At 40.9% G+C, this 27,129-nt stretch overlaps 1 protein-coding gene across 5 annotated transcripts in view; it reads right to left on the reverse strand.

The window, feature by feature from the left end:
- Positions 1-27,129, reverse strand: part of CTNNA2 (catenin alpha 2) — a 944,650-nt gene that overhangs the window by 43,913 nt on the left and 873,608 nt on the right. For all 5 annotated transcript variants that reach the window (XM_064481973.1, XM_064481977.1, XM_064481975.1 and 2 more), the window contains 3 exons: positions 23,955-24,106; positions 15,781-15,894; positions 7,088-7,269 (listed from right to left, as the gene is read on the reverse strand). In XM_064481973.1, the coding sequence (XP_064338043.1) occupies positions 7,088-7,269; positions 15,781-15,894; positions 23,955-24,106 (448 nt within the window). The remainder of the gene's footprint in view (positions 1-7,087; positions 7,270-15,780; positions 15,895-23,954; positions 24,107-27,129) is intronic.

The raw sequence follows: 27,129 nt of genomic DNA on the forward strand, positions 1-27,129 counted from the left end.
AGCCATTTATTTATGAAAATAAATAAACTGAAAACTGGCTCTCCTCCCCCCCAAAAAGCAAAACTGATGCAGAAAATATACTTAGCTTGTTATCAAGAAAAATAAGGAGAAAACAAATATTCAAAAGTAAAATAAAAGTTTGTCAACTGACTATACTTTAATAAAATTTTTTTTTAAATTTTAAAAAATGTTAAAAGTATTCCAAGGAAAAAAATTAAAGTAAAAAAGGTAAGATTTAACTAAACTTAGAAAAGAGAAAATAGAAAGTATCATAACTCTACTTTCCTCAAATGCATGTAAATAAATTTGAGAACCTGGATGAAATAACTTTCTATCAAAATATAATTTACCAACTTTGACCAAAAAGGAGCTTCTGAAGAATCAACAGAGTCTGATTTCCATGGAAGAAATAAATAAGACTGTCAGAGAGAAAGCTGATCAAAAAAATCAGTAAATCTGGAGAGTTTTTCAGGGGAATTTACTAACCCTTTAAAAAGAAGATAATCCCTATATATTTAAACTCTTCCAGAATTTAGAAAAGGAAGAAAATAAATATGCGCCCACGCACAGTGATGGCTGTTGACTAGACTTACTGTGGTGACCATTTCACAAAATATAAAAATACTGACTGAAAAATAAAATGTAAATATAAAAACGTGAAACGTTCTAATTAACAAGAAAAATTGTCAACTGCCGAACGAAGAGTCTAAATGGTCGTAAGTACTTGAAGTGTGTACCTTCATGGCTTCATCAGGATGAATTAAGAAAATCACTCAGATCTTCTTGAAATCCTGCATATCTGGCATAGGGTTCTGAGAATCACGCAAGATGTTTCTAAGAGCGTTTCAAGGCCCAGATTTCTTTGAATATAGAATTAGTGAAATGACCCAGTTTCTCCAGATCACACACAGAAGAGAAGGCAGATGTAAAAAAAAAAAATAGTTGTGCTATTTTGGAGAGTTAGCTCAAGTGCCAGGTTGTCCCTGACTAATAGTAACTATTGAATAATTACTATTGAATAACAGAATTATCTTTAAAAGAGAAGATGCTGAACTCAGCCTACGCACCAAAGGTAGCATTTTTGTTTAATGCTATCATTGCATAGGTTGGGAATGAATGCTGAAACTTGGGTAATGATGGACACCTTCTATAATTCTGTGACAAGAGGTTAATATTGAGAATGTATCAAAACTCCTACAACTCGATACTAAAATCAATCAACTTGATCTTAAAAATGGGCAAAGGACTTGAATATACATTTCTCCAAAGAAGATCTACAATGGCTAATCAGCGCATGAAACGATGTTCAAGCATTAATCACTAGGACAATGCACAACGAGATATCATCTCACGCTCTGTGTGATGGTTACTAGAAAAACAAACAGAAACAGAAAAGAAGTCTTGGCAAGGATGTGAAGAAGTTGGAACCTCTGTGCACTGTTGATGGGGATGTAAAATGATGCAGCTGCTGTGTGAAACAGCACAGTGGTTCCTCCAAAAACTAAACATAGCGTTATCATATGATCCAGCAATTCCACTTCTGGGTATACGCTCAAAAAATGAAAGCAGGGTCTCAAAGAGGTATTTGTAGACCCATGTTCATAGCAACATTATTCACAATCCAAGCGCCCAAGAATAGACGAATGGATGAACAAAATATGATATATACATTTATTTAGCCTTAAGAAGGAATGCAAGTCTGACACAAACTACAACATGGAGGAACCCTGAGAACGTCACGCTAAGTGAAATGTGCCAGTCACGAACAGACGAATACTGTACGTTTCCACTTATATGAGATACTCAGAGTAGTCAAATTCATAGAGACAGAAGGGAGAACGGTGGTTGCCCGGGGCTGGGAGGGGAGGGGAATGAGGAGTTAAGTTCAATGGCCGGAGTTACTGCTGGGGAAGATGAAAACATTCTACAGATCGATGGTGGTGATGACTGCACAACAAAGTGAATGTGTTTAATGTCACAGGACTGTATAATTAAAAATGGTTACAATGGTGAATTTTATTGTATATATTTTTCACCGCAATAAAAAAAATGACTAATTTAAACCACCAAATGTGGCTAGTGGCTACTGTATGTGGACAGCACAGGTCTAAATGAACAGCAGTCATTGGAATAATGTACTTACATTACAGAAACGAACAAACAAACAAAAAAAATGGCCAACAGAAAAAAAAAATGTGTGTATCAGCCCAGAAAAGAGAAGATTAGAAATTTGGGTCTTCCTATAGGTCGACAGCAGTGCTAACAAAGGGACTGTCTCAAAATGATGGTTTATACCCTTTGTGTTTCTCTAACTTCCATCAGATTATTTTGGGCATCTTGGAAGGTGCTTTGAGGAACCTTGTGACCTTAAAGACAGAAGCCATCTTACTGTTCTATTTGGAACATGTTTTCACTTTTCTTGGGAAAACATCTAGCCATAGAACTGGCTCCATCATATAGATTCATGTAACCCTGTCTATTTTGGTAACAGGTGATTCTTATACAGGGGCCAATATTTGGAAGCTTTCCCAGGAAGTGGTCACTTCAAAAAAAAAAAAAAGAGTCATGGAAAACTATTAACACATCACTGCTATCTACAATTTAACAAATGATTCATATTTATTTCAGGAAAAGGTAGGAGGTATTAATGTGAAAAATCAATATGTGAGTGCATTCAGAGTTAATGTGCTCAGTACCCAGCATCCTTACATTCTGAGTTAGTCCAAATTAAAACCATTTATTTGCTCTCGCTTTCTCAGTACCTCTAACTGATCAATATATGATGTGACTCTCCAATAACAAGACGGAGTGAATATGGAGTCTATCTGTGAATGTACTGCATCGTGGAAGCCTCCTTCCAGAACCAGAGGTCCATGAAACGTCCTTGGGAACTAGACTTCACTGATCAGCTGAAGCCGTACAAAGACAGCACAGCAGAGAAGCTGAATTAATCTGGGGATTAAAGCGAAGTCAGGTGAGACTGCAGGATGAGTTGAACTATTCAAGGAGATAACATTTATGTTATAGTCTTGAAGTTGAAGTACAGATACGCACAAAAATGAGAAGAAATCTAAGGGTCCATAAAGGTCAGCCTTGGATAGCAAACTCAAGATTTTTATTTTCTTCTATGAAAAGAGGAGTCAGGCAAAGTTTTGGTGCAAAGGGAGCTGGGTGGATGTCCCTGAATGGCCAGACATGGTGCGGCATGGACGGACAAGGGTCAGGAGTTGGAACGGAAAGACCAGTCAGGCTGTCACCTGGACTGAAGTATTGAGTGTCTGAACTAAAGCAGGAATGAAGTTTTGGAAGAGTGGGGTGATTACATGATATTTTTAAAGTCCATTGCTCAGTATTTTATAGTTGATTGTACCGTGAAAGTTTTTTGTTTGGTTTTTTGTTTTTGTTTTTGTTTTTGTTTTTAACGCTGAAACCAGTTCCTTTCAAGACCAGAAGTGACAGTTGCTCTCAAAAGACAGCTTTGTCCCTTGCTATACAATTAAGCGCTGTTGTCTTTCCTGACCTCCTGTCCTCTGCACGGCTTTTGTTATCGGGGTACAAGACTGGCACAAGCTATTTCTTTCTGAAAGTAACATGAGAAATATGGATTCACCCTTTGCCGGACAGAGCTTCTGCGATTGCCCAGGAGATGGAAGTCAAGAACTGAACAGGAAAAAGACAGGAGGCATAATCAGGTTTATCCTCCATGAAGAAGTTATTACACAAATAATGAGGCAGAAGTTCTCCAATTTTAATAATAATGGAGTGGGTATCGTTGAGATTACTGAATCAAATTAATGAATTAGCTACTATAAGAATAAAACAACAAGATAAGAAATGCAAAGGTTTGTGCTTTTTTTTTGCACTCAAATACCCTTTAAACATATGATGTGAGGAGAGCAGTCAAGTTTCAACTCCTACTCAGCTCTATACTTTCCTTTAAATAAGCAAAAATAGTACACAAGAGTCATTAGAGGTCCAGGGCTGAAATTATCCCTCCTTAAGGTGGAAAATGCAAGGGCAATAATAATAATGCATGTGGTCAACTGTGGTGAACTCAGGTGAGAGGCACCATGAAAGGCTCAAATCAGCTTCCTCTTTGCAAAGGAAGAGGCTCTGCAGGTGGAGGCAGCAGCAAAACCTCCACTTCCTGTGTCCCATCTAAACCTCCACTTCCTGTGTCCCATCTAAACCTCCACTTCCCGTGTCCCATCTAAACCTCCATTTCTTTGCGAATTTGAAAAGACACATGTACCCCAGTGTTCACAGCAGCACTATTTACAGTAGCCAAGACATGGAAGCAACCTAAATGTCCATCCACAGATGACTGGATAAAGAAGTTGTGGTATATTTATATAATGGAATACTACTCAGCCATAAAAAAGAATAAAATAATGCCACTTGCAGCAACATGGATGGAACTAGAGATCATCATTCTAAGTGAAGTAAGGCAGAAAGAGAAAGAAAAATACCATATGATATCACTTATATATAGAATCTAAAAAGAGAAAAAAGAGGACACTAATGAACTCATCTACAAAACAGAAACACATAGTAAACAATCTTATGGTTACTGGGGAAATGGGGTAGAAGGGATAAATTTGGAAGTGTGAGATTTGCAGATACTAACTACTATACATAAAATAGATAAATGACAAGTTTCTTCTGTATAATACAGGGAGCTGTATTCAATACCTTGTAGTGACCTGTAACGAAAGAGAATATGAAAAGGAATATACGTATGTCTATGTATGACTGAAACATTTTGCTGTTCACCAGAAATTGACACAACGTTGTAAACTGGCTATACTTCAGTTTAAAAAAAAGAAAGCAAATGGTCCATTTCCATCTCACACCCTCTTCTGTTTCCCTGGTTACTAATATCTATAACCCTCCGTTTGCCTTCACAAAGGAGCACAAACCTACTCATCAGGCAGTGGGGAGAAAATGATAACCAATGGCATTCCAGACATTTCATTATTCAAATCAACATCAAATGATTATCTGAGATCCCTTGGGAATTGAAGTGGCCTTCTTTTCACGTTCAAAACTGTACTTTGATTAATAGAAAGTCTGTCTTACTTAATATCATCTAACGAGACCCCCGCAAACATCCCTCTCCCTTGGCACAGTGATGCAGAATCTTGAGCATTAGGAAATGTTTCCCTGATCTAAACCAGCAACCTGACGAGACTCATCATTCTCTTTAAATTGATGAGATTATCTGTTCAAGTGATGTTATTAGTGCATTGTATAATATCCATCAGATAAAGCACTGATACAATGTTAAAATGCAGCAAATTAAGTCATCACAGGACTTGAAAAGCAATGAGTGAGGCTACCATGATAGTCTGGATTGTAGGAAGTTCAGACTTAAATAATGGCTCGGACTGCGTCTTCCTACTATAATTTTTTTATGTGAAATAAATCAGTGACGCCGATGAAGGCTAGCCAAATGTACAGATTTGAACTTCTAATGAATACAATGCCATTTAGAATCTCGAAGGTCACCCTCATAACATTCAAGGCATTCCACTGAAGTCAAAAACAATTTTAAAATACTTGGAGAAAGGGCCAAACGATGTCATGAGTACACACTGGCCGGAGGGAAAGGGAGGGGGGTGAGAAAGGGACACTTTATGCTTTATTATAACCTGTAATCAGTTGTAGCCCTTTCTTATCAAAAACAATCAAGAATCATTAAAAAATCACCACCCCAAGGTAGTGTCTTGACATTGCCACGTATCTTATATAGCTTTAATAACAAACACCATGTTGAATTGTTAAGAACATCTTTGCTCATGTGTGTCTGTGTGTCTGTTTCCCAGAAAAAAAAAATCTACAGTAAAATGATAGTTTTCATTCGGATGGCAGCATAATTTACACGGACATTACCTTTCTCGATTTTTAAAGCTTCCCAGCTCTCCTGTGACGCTGGCAAGAAGACTCTCTATTTCCCCACTTCACATATAAAGACAGTAAAAGATGGATCCAAAATCACCCGGTATTTGGATGAAAAATCCAGGGCTCTTTCCATCGAGCTTTGCTGTCCCTTGGCTTGCCCTTTGTGTGGCAGGAAGGACAGCCAGGTCACTCCCCTTAAAGAGGAGACTGAAAACGCAACGGCAGACCCAGCAGTGACCCCGGGTGAAGAGAAGGGCTCCTGACAAAATTCTGACTGGCCTCTTGATTCATTAAAAGCACTGCTCAGAGAAAAAGGGACTAGAACTTACGCAGTGTTTCATTTCCCTGTCAGAACTACAGAATCAGATTGTTGAACCTGCTTCTTTGCATGTAAGGGTAAAATGTGAGCTGAAGTGTATGCTGGATCATGACCTATGTTACATAAAATATATATTGTAATTATACATGTACATCTATTTTATTTATAATTATATTATATTTTACTTACATTTTATTTTAAAATAGTATTTATTTTTTATTATTGATTATTAAATTAATATTTAAATTAAAATATTGAAACTAAAATATTAATTTTTAAATAAATTTATTTAAAATAATATAGATTTTATTTGTAATTATATTATATTCTATATTTCAAATAGAATGTAATTATATGATATGGACAGAACATGTCTACATGCCCACATATATATTATATAATATATAATATATACATTACATGTCTACATGCCCACATATAATATATAATGTGTATTACATGTCCGCATGCCCACACACATATATGTGATGCATATATTCTCCAAAGAGACAGCAGCAAATCATTCATCTTATCTTCAGAACAATAGTTAAACAGACTATAGAACAGCATAGACCAAAAATGAGTCACCCAAGGCCCAGGGATTTGATTGTATGATCAGCTGGGGATAGATAATTAAAACAATGATAATTACAAAGATGACTCTGCTCTTTTTGACCAAAAGGACCGAGCTGCTAAGCATCTGGTCCAGATGATCTGGACTTACCCACGTCCAGGCTATAATACCATCCCCTCGCTTGGACTGTAGTGTTTTAATTTTTCAGCAGGCATTTCACATGCTAACAGGTGCTGCCACGCATCTGTTATTTTTAACAAGGAGACCTCTGCCTTCCCATCTCCAGGCCTCACCTGGTGAAGTCCGTCATCTCCATCATGATCATGCACATCTGCTTGGCCAGCACGATGATGTCATTGCCACTGTCGTCCCACTTGGCCACTTCCGCATCCAGCTTGCTCTTTTCTTGGTGGAAAATCTCCACCTGCTCAGCGATCTTTGCCTTCTCCTCCTGCGGCAGCTGTGCCATGATGGCCTGTGTGGGTTACAAAAGAGGTGTGACCCCTGGTGACAAAGGGAGCCCAGGCAGGAGGTGGCTCTGCCTCCTCCAGTTAATGGCAAAGCCAGACCCTGACAAGGCTTCTAGGCTGTCCCACCATTCCGGAGAGTACGTGTTCTCCATCCCCAGAAAAGACCAGCAGGGTCCCCAAATTCCCTGTCCTCATTCCCACATACCAAAAAAAAAAAAAAAAAAAAAAAAAAGCAGGGATCCAAAAGTATGTGCACATTCACAGTCACAGAACTTCTCTGTCGCTTTGATGACATATGTTTGTTCAAAAGAATCTATTCCTGACAATTTTTATATTTGGTCTCGGGAAACTTTTACCAGATGAAAGAATGCACCTCTTTCAACACTCAAATCTGTTCAGGGAAGGGAAAAAGGGAAAAAAAGGCCTTTTGTCTCTGGGAAGGGAAAATAATTTTAAACTATCTGAGCACCCCAAGTAGGGTGGGGAGACGGTCTATGCATGTTAATGGAGTCGTCCATGGTCAGCTGCCAAACAAAAATCCCCTACCCAGGGCACTTCAGGAATGGCATACCTACTCCCAGCCCTCCGCTGTGCAAATCCTGGGGCGACCATGGCTCCCTGTAGAGCCTAGAATTACGTAGGCAGAGAAGTTGTGATGGAATTAAGATAAAGGATTAGGAAGCAAAGGTTGATTTTCATTAGTTGCTAGCTAAGGGATTGTAGAAAAGAAAGAACTATAAAGTTGATTCTCACTATTCATAGATTTTTTTTTTTGCAAATTTGCTTACTCTCTAAATTTATTTGAAACCCCTAAATCAATATTTGTGATGCTTTCAGTCATTCACAGACATGCGCAGAGCTGCCCCAAATTTGAGTCATTGGACATCCTCGTTCCCAGATGAACCTGAACAAGGATTTCTCCGCCTTCTTGTTTCAGCACTCATACTATAAACAAGAGTCCTTTCTGCAGTCCATTCGATACCACGTTTTCCACGTCTTTGTACTTTTCTTTAAAAAATAATTTTATTTTTTTAATGAAGGTATCGGGGATTGAACCCAGGGCCTTGTGCATGCTAAGCATGTGCTCTATCCCTGAGCTATACCCACTCAGTCACACCTTTGTACTTTCTGTTGGTGATTTTGCTGTTTAACGTGGCCCAATTAACATTCATAGTGCTGAAGTGTGCCGTCTAGTGTCTCTAAGCACAAGAAGGCTGCGATGCACCTAATGGAGAAAATCCGCGTGTTAGATAAACTTCGTTCAAGCATGAGTTTAAAGGTTCTCGGCTGTGAGTTCAAGGTTAATGAACCCAAACTATCAAATAAAGCATCTAGATAGAAACACTCATTAAACAAGATTATGTGTTGATTGATTGGCTGAAGGAAACATTAAGACTGGCAGCTCTCAGGCACCTACTCCTGTATTTCCCCTGGGAGCAACGATTCAGTAGTTGCTAATGAAGCATTTGCGGTGACTTTACAGGACAGAGAGGCCACGAATAAAGAGAATCAACTGTATTTATTAAACACCATTTGTGTCGCAGGCCCTGAGCGAAATGTTTGACGTCACGTCATTGCATCCTCACAGGACCATTTGCAACCTGCTTCATTAAAAGGAGCACGTGCATCAGTGTGTCAACACTGGCACCCCTCTGGTTCTGGGACCCGTATTCTCCAGAAGAGACGCCAGGAGACCATGATCTGGGGTGGCTACACCTTTTGCAACAGTAAAATAACACATGAAAACGGCTTCTAGGTGGAAGGGGGTGGGAAGGGATGAATTGGGGATTTGAGATTCACAGATACTCACTACTATGTATAAAATAGATAAACACCAGGTTTCTACTGTGTAGCACAGGGAACTATATGCAATATCTTATGGTAACCTATAATGAAAAAGAATATGAAAAGGAATATATGCATGTGTATGTATGACTGAAGCACCATGCTGTACACCAGAGATTGACACAACACTGTAAACAGACTACACTTCAAAAAAACATACTAATAAGTATAGATCTGAAAAACAAAAACTGCTTTCTACCCTTGCAAGGTGAGTGAATTGTTCGAAGGAGAGGTGGCTGATATCGAATAGAAATATCAGTGGCTATAACCCCAGAAAAACTGGGCTCAGCCAGGCTCTGTCACTGACAAGGGCTGGGACCTCGTTGCTCCTGGATCAGATCCTTAACTTTCTATAATGTAACAGAAGTAAACAATGACCTCGAGACGTTAACAGTGGAACGCAAATGAAATAATAAATGTGTTATGTGTTTGTCCGAAAAACAGTTACATTAAGCGTGTGTGGGGTTATTATTAACATTAGATTAACATTATTTCTGTATTAGTTTTTTTTTCCTTCCAACTAAGTAAGCTTATTAGTAGTTGCCATCGAAGAGAAGGGATGGGCCCAGAGATTGTGTGACTATAAATGGGTAAGGTTCCTCGAGCACACGCATGTATACTGGGGACTGTGCGAAGAGACTTACGAACGTCAAAAATTTAATATAGTTCATTTTTCTACAAGATTAATACTGTGACTAGCCCTGTTTTACTAATGATGATTCCAAGACCCAAAGAAGTTAATTAAATTCCTACTAGCACAAGACTAATAAGCTGTCAGAAAAGGATTCAAACCCAGGTCAGCTAACACCACGCTTAACCACTGTGCACACCTGCGTCACCAGGTACGGCCGTGCAGGTTAGACACTGCACAGTGGCCCCCGCCCAGTGGGGCCAAGGCCACTGAAACTGCAGGCTCCTCCGCCAGGCTGAGCATCCTGCAGACGAGGCTTCATCCACCAGGGCAAGGGATGCCTTTGTTTGATTTGCATAAAGGCGTCCGTGGACTAGCAGCTGCCAGGATGCTTCCTCTTACACAGACAGCCACGTCTGCTAAATCCCATGCACGTGTGTGTGACTCTATATAAGAGTGATTGATGCATACATGCATGTACACAAGTATGTGTGTGCATGTATACGTGTGTGTACAAAAATTACAATCCATATTTTAAAAGCCAGACTGGTGCAAATTCAATAGCTAAGTATTTAAAATACCATCATTTGAAAAATATTTTAAAGTACTTTTAAAAACTGTATTTGAAAAGATAGTTAATGCCCCGAAGGGTCTGTTGTAAACCCACATACGCAATCCTGTACTAATTCCAAGGTAGCTCTTCCAATGCATGGGAGATAGCTCTGGATTTGCTAAAGGTTCCTGAAGCATTCCTGTCTGGTGCTCCAACGCAGTCTTAGGTTCATCTGTCACCTCATACAAAATTGATGATCGTGTTTTACTTAGACCCCACACGTCCTAACCAGCATCGTTTAAAGCATCCATTAGGTGTTTCTCTGTAAAAAGAATCTACAAAACTGCCTGGCAGACCTCCAGACTCTACATTCAACCTCCAGACAGGAAGCGACAGACCTACCATTGTCCCAGGAGGGTTAATTTGTGCACTGAAGGGTGTACACATATCTGCCAACTGCGTCGCGTGGAGTTTCAGTTGCGCAGCTTAGCGTTGGAAGATTAACTGCCTTGCTGGGACCCTCTAATTTCTATTAATGCCCTGTCTTTTCTCTGAGCTTCCTGAGGGCAGAGGCCTCATCCTGCACAGTGTAGATGTTAAATAAATACCTTTGGAGTGACTGCTTAGGCATTTGTCCACTCACTGCATTGACGTGGTTTGAGAGGAGTTACCAGAACTGACAGACATTTTCTAAGGGCACACGTCTGAGGAAACACTGGCCCCTTCCAAGCAGACTGGCAAGGGAAGACGTTACTTTGACTCTAAGGGGTGCTTGACCCGCATAAGGCACTTAATGGCGTGTGACTTGTGTGTTAAGAGTCGTTCCGTTTGCTTCCGCTTCTATCTGCTCCCCATGAGCTGAAGTCGTTCCCTAAATATTCTTAAAATGCTCTTGGCTTTTAAAAATTCATCATTGACCTTTTCTCAAACTGGAATTTAAAAAAAGGTTATCTATAAACAGTCGATCACAAACTGTGAAATTTGCAAGTTAATCAAATTAAAATTCAACACATGAGTTTTAATTAGGTCTTATCAATGGAACTCAGCAGTTTGAAATGTTAACACAGTAAAGCCGATCTAGCTAGGAAAAAAGAAAAAAATTAGAGGCCGGCTACATTGAAATCAAGTTGATTGCAAAATACATAGCATGCAATTTTTCATTCCCTCAGACTAAGGAAACATGAGGACAAAATGATTTTCATGGCCGGGGTGGGGGGAAGAGAACAAATCCACTTTTCCATTTGTGTGATGTGATGACCTGGGGCGGTCTGGGGTTTTCTGCTGCTTGCCGTGGAGCCGAGCACAGCTGTCCAGATTGCTGACCTGGGGCCCCAAGGTGGTGGCGTCAGAGACTTGAATCCACAGAGTTTCTGAGCACCTCCACCCCAGGCTGCCAGCCTTTCTCCTGAACGTCCAATCATTTGGGGAAGATTGTTCTAAACTTTTCTTATTAAATGAAAATGCAAATTACTGACACAAGCCAACAACGAACCAGCCCAGAATCGTGTCTTCAATCTAAATCTCAAAGAGCTTTTCTTCCAGTCGCAAAATGATTATATTTTTAAAATCTCAAAATGAAAAATGACTTTTGAAGTCTACGGACGTGCAAACTGACAAGGGTTAGTTTCTTTAAGCACAGAGCAAGAGTCTAACGTTAAGGCTTCAAGTACATGAACGTTTATAAATAACGATTAAAAGGGTTAAAATTCAATGTGCCCATTTCCACTCACTTGGTTTTAAAGCAGGACAATAAACGCGAGTAATTAAGGCGTGGGTCACCTTCACGTGTCTCAGCTGTGAGGTGAGCTGGACAATTGAGGTTATAGCTCCATTAATTCAAGTAAAAACTTTCATGATGGTCGAAATTATCCAGGTCTTTCAGGCTGAATTACTGGTTGACCCTCTAAGGAACGTGCCGTATGCTACAAGCATCACCTTCTTCACCAACTTAACATTATGTAATAACTTTTGTGATGTATTTCATCATGCAGTTCTTCTAATGGCATTACGAACTAGGCTGCTGTATGTGGATATACACACACACACACATACACGGACAGGAGGCATGGAGAGGCTAAGAAAGTTACCCCAAAGCCACACAGCTCAGCCAAGCCCATATTTAAAATCAAGTGTGTGCGACTCCAAATGACGTATTTTATCACCAAGGTTAAGTGTCCAAGAGTTGATGCTGACCAATTTACCTATATCAGCCTGTGAAGAAAGACTTTATAAGATGTCACGTCTAGGATCAAAGGGTCTGATCATTTCTACATTTTATCAGAAGAGAGAATGATCATTCTCATTCTTCCCACCTCCCCAAGCCCCCTCTCTCCTCAAGTCTTGTAGACAAGCAGCAGACAGGGTCCCACGAAGAAAACAAACACTCCAAGTTCAGAATCTGAGAGCGATGCTGGAGTGGACAGTGGACTCTTTTCCCTCACCCGAAACTCCTTTTACATTAATTTACCATTTTCAGAGATGAATTTCTCTGAATGAAAACAAGAATGAACAGAGGAGGACTGGCTGCCGCAAAGAGCCCCTGCCTTTGTCAAAGACAACTTTTGCCTCCCTCACAGTTTTGACCAAGTTAACACACTTCTATGGTCAAAAGTTCCACCATCTGTCATCTCAGCAATTCAATGCACCCACTTATTTCCAAATTACAGCCATAATTCTATGTCTCTGATTTGTCATCATTTAATTATAGGCTTAAATAGGCTGACTCAGTAAGTAATGCCCACACGACAGGTCTCAAAGGCAAATCAGCAGGGACTGGATGACAGGGGCACCTTGTTGTTACTGTCCTGGCCCATGCTCATAATTCACTCTGAAAAACCTTTCAGTAAAGGCCATGGTCCTTCCACCTCCTGAGTGAAGAAACCATAGATGGTGTAGACAGGTGCCACCTGTCTTCACTGACTTGATGTCTGATGTCAGTGACATGCAGGAAATGGAAGTACAATGTGACTGTATTCTTCCTTGTGGGAAGTGGGACTAAATACGCCATTTTGCCAAGATGGTGATTAAAAGATTACAAGATAAGGGTTGTTGTTCCATATGCCTTAGTCTTTGAGAAGACAAGTCAATGGATGCTGGATTCTATCAACACTAAGCTGCAATCAGTCACTCAAATTGACTTTGAACTGATGAATGTTGGGTGAATGACTCAAACTTGCCCTTTGTCATCGATGGAAAAATGCTGGTTTTAACTTAATTTTGAAGATGAATTGACTTGAGAGATGAATTAGTTTCGTATTATGCCAACACTGGCTCAAAAGACTCTCAGCTTAACTTCCCTATTTTCAACATTTTGAGAGGAGTAAACAGAATCTACGAGGTATTTTTAAAATAGGGGGCTTCGTACTCTTGCATACTTTTCTGCTGTCACCAGCCTGTGATTAGGAAAGATTTCTCTTCCAAAGGATGACAATTTTCAGAGTCATCCTTTACTGAGCACTTAATGTATGTCAGGTGTTATGCTCATTATTTTACAAATACTAAATAACCAAAATATTGAAAAATCCTAAATGTCCATCAACAGACAACTGGATGTGGTATGTGTGTGTGTGTATGTGTATATATATATATATATATATATATACACATATATACATATATATATATATAATGGAATATTACTTAGCTGTAAAAAGAATGGAATAATGGAATAAAGCCATTTGCAGCAACCTGGATGAACCTAGAGATGATCATGTTGAGTGAAGTAAGTCAGACAGAGAAAGGCAAATACCATATGCTATCACTTATATGTAGAGTCTAAAAAAATGATACAAATTCTATTTACAAACCAAAAACAGACTCATGGACGTAGAAAACAAACTATGGTTACCAAAGAGCAAAGGGTGGGGAGGGATAAATTAGGGGCTGGGGTTTCACAGACATACATTACTATATATAAAACAGATAAACAAGGACCTACTATAGAGCACAGGGAACTATATGTAATTTCTTGTAATAACATAGAATGGAAAAGAATCTGAAAAGAAAGTATATACGTCTGTATATGTGTAACTGAATCGCTTTACTCCTGAAACTAACACTGTAAACCAACTACACTTTCATAAATTTAAAAGAAAATAATTAAAAGCTCAGAAGAATCTTGTTAAACAAGTCTATTATCCACATTTTACAGGCGATAGGACAGACGCTCAGGGACACTAAGTAACACGTAACAGAGCAAGGTCCTCACTCTACCCTTTATAATTCAAAACCAAGTCTGTCTGAAATCAAAGCCCACGCATCGTCAATGCTCTGGCTTTTACGCTCTCATCTCCCCTATCAATGACCATCTGTATCTTCCGGATCATTTCACTGTTGGATGAGACTATCAGGAGAAATGAGATTTTAAGTATAAAGACTTGACTCAGGAGAAAGCTGGGTCTTTACTGAGTTCTCTTTATTTTAACCTCTGATTAGTTCTTTCCTACTTTCTCACAATTCCTAAGCCAGCGTGAGATTTCTGGGGCTTCCTCGTCCCTCTCCTAAATCACCATCTCTTTCTCAACCTCATGCCTCCCTATTCATTATCTTTCCTCAAGTAAAACTTAACAAAGAGAATTAGCATATCTGATTCTCAGTTTTACTATAATTAGATTATTTTTCGCCCTATGGAAACCGAGCCTTTAAAGCAGGAGGGTCTCGCCCCCTGTTGCAACCCCCAGGAGATTTATCTCCTGCCACCTGCCTTGATTACCTGCATCTGCCCTCCAGGAGCTCCCTAACAGGACTGGTCGGATTCCACGATCCTCTTTGGAACACTTGGGTTGACGGACATTGTCACAGAGCATTCAGGAGTGTTCAGATGTCAGCCAGAGTGATGACCTTTCTGTTGCTTAAGCTGGTCTATTTCTAGTGTGTGTCTATAATTTCTTTTCCTGTCACGTGGCAGATGGGTCTGGGGCTACGGCGCTGGCCGTGGTACTGGGAGGCGGAGATGTTCTCTCTCTACTCTGATGGCCTCGGCCAATTTCAAAACATGTGGTCTTATCAGAGACCCTGGGGCAAGAGTGTGGAGCAAGGACAGCCCCACTAGTAACAAAGCAGAACTCGTAATTCTCCGTCTGTGATCGTCTCTTGTCATTAACAAGCTTGGAGGCTTCAAGCAGAACCATGGTGTCTGTGCCAACGGAAGACCTGAGCATTCCTGTGTCCCTTGGTCATTAAAGCATCTAAGCATGATCTCCAACCCCCACAAAACCCACTATGCGCAGAAGTGTTTGCTTTGATGTGGCTGCTGTGTTTCGAGCGATGGAGAACGGAGTTAGACAGAATCAGAATCAGCGGTGGTGATGTCCATTGTGCAAAATATGAATTGCTAAAAACAACCCCGATCGCCAGATGAGAGCACAGGATTCTGAGCCATGTACCTCTGGGGTTCCAACTCCCTCCCTGGAAATCAGAAATCCCCTCGAACCAGTCTGGTGAACCCAGCCCCCGTGCACCAAACCGAAGTCCTGAGTGTCCACTTACCCGTGCGCTCTGCCCGGCAATGAGCTGGTCGTCCTCAGTCTGAACACTCGTCCGGCTACGCACATCATAATCTTCCTGCTCAAAGTCTGAATCGTCCTCTAGTTCTTCTGGGGTCTAAACATACAGAGGGAAAGAGAAAACATCAACACACAGCTCTCCCTTGACTTACGTCGGGGTTAAGTCCCAACAAACCCACTATAAGTTGAAATTAAGTCAAAAATGCATTTAATACACCAGCCTACCAAACGTCAAAGCTCGGCCTAGCCTACGTGCTCCGAACACTTCCGTTCGCCTACCGGTGGGCGAAGTCATCCAACACGGAGCCTGTTTTATAACAGCGTGTTGACGAGCTCATGTGATGCGTTCAATACTCTATTGAGAGTGTAAAATAGAATGGCTACCTGGGTATGCAATGGCCTTAAGCGGACTGACTGTTTATCTCCATGACCACATGGCCAACTGCGAGCCTCTCTGCCTATTTAATAATAACAGATGATGTGCTTTAATGGCTTTCCATGTGCCAGTCACTGTTTTCTAAGTGCTTGAAGTACGCTGACTCATACAGTTGTCTTGACAGTCCTATGATGTGTTTTCTCCAAGTCGCACATAAGGAAGCCGAGGCACGAGAGCTTATAGCTCGTTCAGAGTCTTCTAAGGCGGGCAGTCTGAAGCACGCCCTCGAAACTACCGTGCTCTGCTAATGCTAAGAGGAGGGACTCAGGAGGCAGCAAGGATGGTGCAGGAAGGGAAGACAGTGCGCCAGTGTGAGGTTCTAAGCTCAGCTGTCGTTAGTCTGAGAGCTGACGGTCACCCACGACCAGCCTCTTGGCACACAGTTGCAGCGCCTCCCAGGGCTCTGTCTTTCAAAAGGAAGGGACGGATCACTCGCAGCACTGAGTATGCAGTTGCCCACTCCCCACCTAAAAGGACACATTTCCATTCTGCTGGCTTCCTTGGCCGCCTCGGGGTAATGAATCAAGTACGTTATTGATGAAGTCTCGAGACTGGTCAGACAGGCATAAAATGGGGTCCTTGGTGCCAATATCACATGACGCCTAGGGATTTTCCAAGCTTTGGCACATTCCTCTTGTTTCCTTTCTCTCTCACCATCAACCTGATTAATATTCACTCAGTCATCTACAGAGGTTCAAGTTTCTTGCACAGGGATATTAAAAGAAAGAGGGAAGACAGAGGTTTTGTTCCCCTGCTTTATTAACTAAAGCAGGGGGCGCGCTGGGCAAACCCTGGTTCACATCACTGGTGGTGTTTCCATTGTGGACAGAGACAAGTGTCTCGGCTCATTTCTCACTCTCCTGGAGTGTGCAGAGGCACAATTACAGCGAGTTGGTAAATTCTGCTGACAGAGGAGATGACAAGATTGCACACACTTTTCATCATTAGTTTTGGAAAAGGAGAGAGAACAGAAAATGGAAAACCTCACTCAACAGGAAAAAGGAGAAAATGACAGTGCCTATAATACTGTGTCCAAACATTTCAGCGCTCGGCGCGTTCAGAGATGAGTCAACGGCAAACACAAGCCGGCAGCATGAGGCTCATAATGACGAGCTCGTGTTCGAGTGGCTATGGCTCAGGAACCAAAATAAAGTTTAAAAATGAAAAAAAAAAAAAAAAAAAAACCCTGCATGTGGACCCACGGGGCCTGAATGCCACTGACAGGCTGTGTGTCTTTCAGAAGTCACTTAAGCTTTTCTGCTTCTCTGTCTGCTCACGCTATAAAATGGAGACAATAAATGCGACTTGCCCTGTCTGCATCATAGCATTCTAGGATCAAATACAAATGAAAATGCTTTGAAAACAATAAAAGTAAAGTAATAAGTTACAGAGATTATTATGTTCACTAAAAAAATGTGCAACTAATAACAACTACAATCATCATCATCACCGTCGTAGCATCAGTGTTTACCACCCACTACGGGCCAGGCATTCAGCTAAAGGATTTAATCCCCACCACGAACCAATGAAATAAATTTCATCCCAGTTTTATAGGTGTATATAAACAGGTTCAGAGTTGTTAAGTAAATCTTCCAACGTACCACGTCTACCAAGTCAACGGTTCCAGAGATGTTAACCGACACAAATACTACCAGGCAAAAGGATGAGATTAAAATATTTTCTTGTGCCTTAACCATGTAGCAAATCTGCTCAAGCCACCCACATCCACAGCGCTGTGCACGTGACATTTCCTAACGGCACGTGTGTTGCCTGTTCATGCTGTGATTTTCTTAATTATTCATCTTAAATTTAAGAATGAGGTGTCATTTTTCGGTTGGCCAAGACCTCCTCAAACTAAAAGAGACGTGGAAAAAATAGTGAAGATCTGCAAATGCGCCCGGAGATTATTAGATAATGTCATAGGGCAAAAGCAACAGGAAAAAAAAGTGTGCAGCTCACTGGACGGGAGGACTGGAGACTGAAGGGCAAGCCTCAGTCCCGCCCTTACGTGCTCTCAGGGACGGCCGTTTTACAACAATAAAGAACCACTTTGGGCTACATTTGGTTCCATGGCTCTGCTATTTGGCCTTTAAAGTCTCTCCCTTCCAAGCGTCTATCAGATTAATTTGCACTTATCAGAGAGGCCCGAGAACATCACGGGACTTGTACAAGGTCCACACTACGTATCATTTGCAGAACACGATCAATCACCTGCCCTGGTTCCTAACCAAATTCTCAGTCTTCTCCACAACAGCTTCTGAAAAGAAGCAAAGTGAGAAAAGGCGAAAGAATTTAGAGTCGCTTCACCAGGACGTGTGAAAAATGTATTAAGGATCATTTAAAGGAATGGCTTAAATGTAAGTGAGTCCCATTGGGAGCAGACAGATGAGGACATAAGTTTGGTCACTGCAACAGGAGTTTGGGAGATGCATGAAGAAGGACTTCCCAGCAGATCTCTACATCACTGGAATGCCAGTATAGAACAAAACCTCCCCAGTAAGGACCAACTGGCCACTGGTATCTCTATCCTCATTGCCCTGGGGGCCTCCTAACTTACGTAGCTCTTTGCTTCTGCCCTTGCCCCACACATTCTATTCTCACCAGCATAACCAGGATGGCCCGTTTAATATCTAACTCAGATCTTGTGATTCTCCTGCTCCAAACCCTTCAGTGACTCCCATCTCACAATCATTGTGGTTTCTAGGGCACCAGTGCCCTCCTCTCTGCCTGGAACACACGTCCCCTAATACTTGTATGGCTTGTTTCCTCCTCCTTCTCCAAGTCTTCCCTTAAATGTCATCCAGGGACCACCCTTCGTTAAATCCACAGCCATCCTGTGCTCCGGCTCCTTCATACCGCCTTGGCTGTCTCCATGGCACAGTAACTAGCATATTACACGTACTTGTTTCTTCTGTTTCCCACCAAAGGAATATAAATTCCTTGAGGATTGGGACCGACTTCCGTGATTTTCTTCATGTCTGTTTTCAGGGCATCTAGTAAACATTCAACAAATATTTGACAAATGAATAACCAACATCAAAGTACCAAAATTTTTTTTAAAAACTATATTAAATTATTTCTAATTGAGTTAAGAAAACAAAGCTAGTGACCTCATGGGACCACGCTGACAACAGCAATCCGTAATAGGTAAATCGATTTTGTCCCCTAAGGTGTTTCTGAAGTCTCTTCAACCCTTAATTTTCTAGCTATGCCAACTATTCTGACTCCAGTCCTTGCAATTCTGGTAACATTGCTGACTTACTTAACAAATTCTGTTTCATTAATTGGCGGCACGGAGATAAATTCCATCCTGTCAGGATGAGAAAAGGAGAGATTTCCTGGGACTCTACTAGGGCCAGGTCTGTACTAGAGCTTTATGGCCATATCTGTCCCCATTTACAGATCAGGAAACTGAGGCGCCAAGAAGGAAAGTAGCATGTCGATGACCCCAGAATGGTTAAGCCACAGGTCCCCAAACTTTACTGCTTCAAGCATTGTCTCCATAATTTTTCCACGGTGTCTCTAGGCTAAAAAACAAAACAAACTAACAGTGCTCCTGATTAAGCAGTGGGACCATAAACGAGGACTAAGTTGTTCGGCCGTAACAGCTTAGCACCTGCTGCACCGTTACAGTACTTCTCAAACCTTGGAATACAGCTGCACGTCCGTGGCGCTTGCTTTTTATCACAGCAACCACCAGAAACCCTGTATCACAAACACGTGATGTGATCAACATATCACCAAAAGGAACGTACCAACCTAACGTCTGAACTGTGAACTACCTTCAGCTCACACTCCACGTGGTATCTGAGAGATGTCTGTGTTTCCCCTGACATTTTGGAATAACTTGCAATGCTCCAGGGCATCGTCACGCCCAGCTTGGGAGATGTGAAGTTAAGCTGCAGAACTTTATCTGAACCCTGAACCCTGCCCTAGGCCCTACTGTTTCTCTGCTGTGCTTTCAAAAGTTTCTTATGCGACCAAATTAATGGGTTCCAATTATAAAACTTTAGTGTATAGATATCATTATAGATTTTTTCAGGGTCACTCTAGGAAAAGCAACTACTGTTTTGTTGAACACGGATATACTGACACCAAGATATTACTGCCTTGTAGCCTACCTACTTACTTATATTTCCAACATTAAATGTTCAACGCTGTGCCTTGATTACACACTTGCGCCTCCTTATTTGCAGATCCTTTGTGAATCTGCCCACTCACCAAAGTGTCTCTGTAATCCCCAAATCAATCTTTTTGCAGTTATTCACCAACATGTGCAATGTGGCAAAATTTTTGAGTCAATGAATGTGCAGATTCCCAGCTGAAGTCAAACAGTGCAAAGTTCTGCTTTCTTATTTCAACTTTTAACCTATAAGCAAGAATCCTTTCTGCCGTCTATTTAGAGCCACATTTTTTCCCCCATTTTTGTGCTTTCTTATAGTTATTTCTCTGCTTAAAATGCTTCCAAATGTAGTTCTTCTGAACTGTTGTTTAGAGTTCTTAAATGTTAGAAGGTTGTGATGTTCCAGAAAAAAATTCACTTCTTAGATAAGTTTGCCTCAGGCATGAGTTACGGTTGGCCGTGCGTTCCACGTTAATGTATCAATAATACATATTAAATAAAGTGTCTTTAGACAGAAACACACACGAAACAAACTAACATATTCATCAGTTGATGGAAACGTGGCCCAAGGGAGGCTCACAGGAACCTAACCCTGCATTTCCCCGAGGAGCGATGTTTCAGAACTCTCCAGGTCAGGGTTCACAGCAACATCGCCGACTGTAACCACGGCGAACAGCGGGAAGCCAGTGCATGCTGTTGTGCCAGACTTCCTGTTTCCTTCTGATCACATTGGGGTGATCAGAAAATTCTGATGAGGCTGATAGATCACCAAGGACAAGCTTTAGTAAGACGCAAGCAAAAACTAGTCTTATGGAAGAGACACGGAGCAGACCTGTTCCCAGAGAGAAGTAGGGTCCTGAAGGTGAGGCTGGAACACAGGAAGGACAAGTTCTGCCTGCTTCAGAGGGTTGCCTGGAGCTGGCCTGCAGTGTCTAGATACTCACATTGCCATTAAATATGCACTGATTGCTGAGAGGCAGGTTGATGAAGGATCTGACCGTTCAAGGTCCTTTCTGCATTTATTTTTGCAAAAAACAAATTTTTTTTTCTTACTTTTCCAAAGCATAATCAACATTTCGGGAGGGAAGGAGGCAAGGCTAGCTCTGCTGGGAAAGAGCTCTACTTATCTTTCTTTCTGATTTAGTGCAATTTTTTTTTTTTAAGTAGACTTAATCATTATACTCAGAAGTAAACCAAGAATTTCAGTACAAAATGAAGCCACTGGGTGCTGAGTGGAGAAAGATTTTAAAAATAACAATTTTTACCTACTGTACTTTTCCCCCTTCCTCAGTTTTGAAAGTGGTGTGAAATCCGTCCGATCAAATCACTGGAAATGTTGAGATGGAGGGATGACACTTCATGTAACAAAGATACGGCATTTTTATCTAAAATTATGTTTTTTTTTACAGCTCGTGAATGAATAAATGAATGATGGCTATGAACTTCCTCAGCCTCCCAGATGAATAGTTGTCACAAAAATGTGAAGGCTAACAAAGCAGAAAAATGGCAAAAGAGGGAATATGTCTTGAGGATTATAGTGGCATTTAGTGCCAAATGCCTTGAAAACATAACTCTCATGGTCTATTACCTTATTTCACAAGTTACTATATAATGGAAAAAATGATGTAATTTGTTATGTGCTTAAAAGGCTGACTACCTTCTCCTCCAGTTCTCATATCTTTTCTGTCACCTTCCTATCTCTATAGGTAACTGCTTTTCTTTTCCCCCAACACACATAGTATTAAACACTGCCAGACAACACACCATAGTGAAGGAAAAAAAAAAAAAAGACAGCCTTTGCTTTCCCAAATATCAGTCTAAAGAAGGTAACAGACATACAAGGAAATAGCGTAATAAATACTATCATAAGCAGAAGGAGTTACAAGGAGTTAAAGAATAGGGTCAATATTTTGGAGGGAGAAAATTTAGGGAAAGAAGATTTGAAACAGGTCTTTAAACATGGTTGAGTCTGACAGATCAAAAATGGGCAAGTTAGAAGAACAGGAAATATATCTGACAGTCTCCAAAGTCCAAAGTTGAACGTCACATTGTTACAGTTAATTAGCATTGTCTGACACGATTTATGCAAGGCTCTGAGATAATCATGGAGTTATTATGAAAGAAAGACGTATTTAATTTGAAAACAGTCAAGCTGCTTAAGGATGAGATCAGCAGATGCTATTTGTGCTCCCAAGTGAAGAAGTTCAGTGGATGTTTCAGGACAAGCTCTAATGTCAACAAAAAGGGAAGAGAGACTCTTTCTGGTGATGCTCTCCTCCACCTGCTCAGGTCACCTTGGAAGCATCATGTTGTGTTCTGGGTACCACAGCTGAAGAGGACCAGGCATAGGTTTATTGACTTCAAAGATACCAGGATTTGGGGGAAGAATTAATGCCATATATAAAATCCTTGCAGAACTTGGTGTGTATTGTCTGATGAGAACCATGTATTACAGATACTTCTTGAAACATCTGAGGGACCACACACAGAAGATGAATTATTTATTGTTTTGCAGTATTTGAAGGGATGTTAGGGAAAGTTTTTCAAGATGCACTCAGAAGATAACTTGTGATTCTGCTGAGCTGCCTCCGAGATGACGACTCTGGAGGCTGAGGATGGGGATACAGCCCAGGGCTGCCTCATCCAGTATGGCGGCCACCAGCCACATGGAGCTACTGAGCACTTTAACTGTGGCTAATGCCACACGTCGAAATGATAGTTTTGGACACATTCAGTTACATAAAATATATTATTAAAATTAATTTCAGCTGTTTTTTTGCTTTGTCAACGTGTCTACTAGAAAATACCAAATTATGAACATGGCTCCCATGATATTTCTGTTGGACAACATGCTTTAGGATTAGCACTGCTGAAGCATCGTGTCCGCCTCTGTGTCATCGATTATGTTTTTGAACATTGAAGTTTATTTGAAGAAAGAATTCTGTGGCTTAAAAAACTGTTCAAAAACTATTATGCCAAACTATTGCTAAGGCAAGGAGAAAAAAAAAATTCTCCTCTTATTATGGAATATTACACGGAAGTTAAGTGGAATGCGGTAAGCTACATGTCTGAATAGAGATGAAGGCACACTGTGAGTGAGCAAAGCAAGTTGCAACTAACACTTAAATGAGTTTTAAAGTCTCCTGTATTATGTTTTCTAGCGTGTGTCTACATATAATGGGAAAAACTATGGTTTGGGAGGCTCAGATCTACCTGACAACAGAAAACTGAGGTTGGGAAGCTGGTGGAGTAGGCGACAGGGAGAGGTTTGCTGAAGGTTATTTAGCTTTATTTATAGTGTCTGAATTACCTTTTACAAGGAGAATGTAGCCAGGAATCGCCTTATTGTCACCATCATCATCACCATTACTATCATTATTGTCACTGCTACTAAGCGGAGCAATCTCATCTCTTTCCATTCTGGGGCTTTCTTATCCTCGTGGGAAATAGCGTTAGCAAGAGGAGCACGTGGAGAATGGCAGAGGCGCCCCTGAGCTAATTTACCACGTAAAACTAAATAATTAAAACACAAACAGTAAATTCTCCGGGGTCCTTACTCGAAGCTCCAACCAGCTCTGAGCTCCAGAGGCGCACATACCCTGATCATCAGCACGGCCTTCCTGATGTCCCGAACGCCGTCGTACACCAGGCGGGAGGCGTCGATGAACTCATTCTCCTCAAACGGTTGAGGGACGCTGGCACTCAGGGCTTCGATGGCAACCTCCACTTGCTCAGCAAAGCGCGGCATCACTGGGTTGAACAAAGTGAAAAGCAGTGGATTAGGTAACCGTCCTTCCATGCTCCCTTGTGTCGGCCCCTAGGGAAGGTGGCAGGCTGTGGACATTCCAACATTTCAGTGGAGCCGGGTGCCCACCTGTCCAGTTTGGGGCGGATCCAATTTAGTGGTCTTTGTGCTACTCACCTGCAGCAGGGGAAGCAAACCGCTGCTCCCTGAATGGAGACGGTATGCAACAGAGCAAGTTTCTGAAGCCTGCGCAAGGTAGTGTGGTAATAAATACCCTGCGTGAGTCCGGATTTCATGTTACCCTAACCTGAGCTGAGTTCAGCTTCTGCTAGTTCCTAGCCGTGAAACCTTGGCCAAGTCTCCTGAACCCTTCTAAATCTGTTTAGAATAGTAAGATCCTACCTTGGGATTTAATGGGCTCATGCAGACAAATGCATTGGATGGTGCCTGGCCCTTAGAAGCCTCAGTAAACAAGCAACTGACACCAGGTGCCAAAGTCGTAGCCACTGAGCAGCAGACATTACTCTACACACAGTAAAGAGTGAACGAGATGACCCGATCCACTCCATTTCGGTCTGAAAGGCAGACCTTGTGGAAAGACTGCCTAAGAGGGGAGAGGGGAAACCCCAGGATTTTCCAGCAGAAAGGCTATGAAAAGAGATCAACGGACTCAAAGATAAATTTGATTTTGTTCCATTTTACCAGGTTTGTTGATTGCAAGATAAAACGTACACATATATACACACATTTTGAAACGTATTTGAATTATTTATTTAAATATTAAATTAAAATTAAAAATATATTTAAAATGCGGACTCCTCTTTCAGCAAGGACACACTGGAAGACGGCGGAAAGAAAACCCAGTGCAATATCTGGAATACTTCCACTGGCTACTTTAAAAATACTGCTGATTTACTGACGCTCAAAAATGAAAATTCAGTCTTTCAGCTGTTATGTTGTAATAGTCAATCCATATGGCAAATGGAAGCCAAAAACACGATTCATTTTGTTTACAAGGACAATCAGAGAGAAACATCATTCATCTATTTCCAGTTTTAAACTTTCATGCCTGATTCGTTGGTATAGTCATTTTCATCCTCCAAGGATACGTTAACATCCGTTTTAACCCCGATTGTGAGAAACTCTGCTAAATTACTTTACTCCCTAGGGTCAGAATATTCAAGATATAAAACATTCCTAGAAAAATGTATTTCTGCTAGGAAAAGTCAAACATTATTTTTTTAAAAAAGAAGGGCTGGAGGAAAATGGAGTAACCCGTCTTTCAATAGAAATGGTCAAAACGAAAGCATGGCAAGAGGTGAATTTCCTCCTGTGAGTAAATTACTGAGACTGGCTCTCTGTGCTATTTGAATTTTTCCTTTGGGCCTTTGAATTGCATTTTATATAAAAGGAGTTTGGAGATACCGAGCCATATTGCTGCAGATATGAATCAAATAAAAATATATTTCTAAAAACCACCACATTAAACTCAGACCATTTCAGCTATCCACTTGTGATGGGAATAGACTGTTTCACATGCTACATGATCCAGAGAGCTGAAATCTACTTCCTTAAACGTGAAAACATTTTTGGATGTGTTTGACATTTTCGTCTGAGTACTTTTCTTAAATGAAATCAAAAATTCATTTCTTTTCTCAAACTGAACATTCTAAATAATATTAATTCCATTTGCTGTCTAAGCTGCCATCATGACCATCAACGATTTTACAGATTTATATGATGGCACTAAGCTGCGCAAAGTTTCATCCCTTTCGTATAACTGACAAATGATTGGTACTCCCACATGTAGGTAAGACCAATAGTCCTTTAAGTCAATTAGGGAAAAAATAGAAAAACAGACAAAAGATTAGAAAGGCAGTTCACAAAAAGGAAATCCCGTATTATTGATAAATACATAAGATGTTTGAGTTCACCAATGACTGGAAAAAATCACAGTGTGAACAATGAGATATCATTTCAAGCCTGTTGGGGGAATGGGCAGACAAGTTAAAGCTTAGAATATCCATCTTACTGAGCACGTGGGGAAAATTAAAAAGGAACCCTTCTACTATAGATGGAGCGAAAACGGAAACGCGCCATTTTGGCAAATGCTTTGTCAAACTCTAGTAAAATGTAATTTTCCAGTCAGTTGAGACATTAGCTAGGGCTTGGAGGAGATCCTGGTTAGGAGCCTGAGGACACTGGGGACCCAGGAATGTCTTTGTGTCTCTACAGTTAGATTTGTTTCTTATGAGGTTGACTTTTCCAAGAGTTAATAATAACAAGAGTTATATTAAACTTGGGAATAATAGTTACGTTAAGGGAGTTCTTTCAACTGGCTCTAACCCAGACCTACTCAGAGCCCTCTAACTCAGGACTGTCACCTGCTCACCCCAGGTTCACAGATAATACATCTGGATGGGATAAAATGAACTTAAGGACATAAACTAGGAAATAGACAATATATTATAACGAATAAGCCCTGACATCAAGCATTGACTAGGAACAGAAAACTGAAAAGAGATGTCATTTGTAAGAAATTTTTAAATGCACAAGAGTACTGTGCATAATTAAACATCCATGCATCTTTATTACACACGCTCTGAAAGGAGAGATGCAACCTTACATTACAGTGGTTATCACTGAGAGTGGGATTAAGGCAGATGTCCTAAGGAGGCCTCCAGTGAATCTTAATTCTGAAATAAATAATAATGGGAGGCAGGTATTGGCAAATGTTAATATTCGTTACACGTGGGGGCGGCAGTCATAGTCGTCTCTGTTCCTTTCGTTTCTTTGAATCTTTTCAAAACTCAGATGATTTAGTAAGAGATCAACATATTATCCTAAAGGCTGTACCCCACCTTATAGAATAAGGCTCTGGGAAAATAAAGTCCTAGCTCACGGCCCAGAACGTAACAGAAACCAATGTGACCAACAGCCACGAGTGAGGCAGCCCCTCAGAAACTGTGCCTGTGAGCGAATGCTTGATAGTCAACCTTAAGAACTGTCAGCTGGAATGCTGGGTCTA

The sequence above is a fragment of the Camelus dromedarius genome, chromosome 33 (assembly GCF_036321535.1).
Source record: "Camelus dromedarius isolate mCamDro1 chromosome 33, mCamDro1.pat, whole genome shotgun sequence".
Taxonomy (NCBI): domain Eukaryota; kingdom Metazoa; phylum Chordata; class Mammalia; order Artiodactyla; family Camelidae; genus Camelus; species Camelus dromedarius.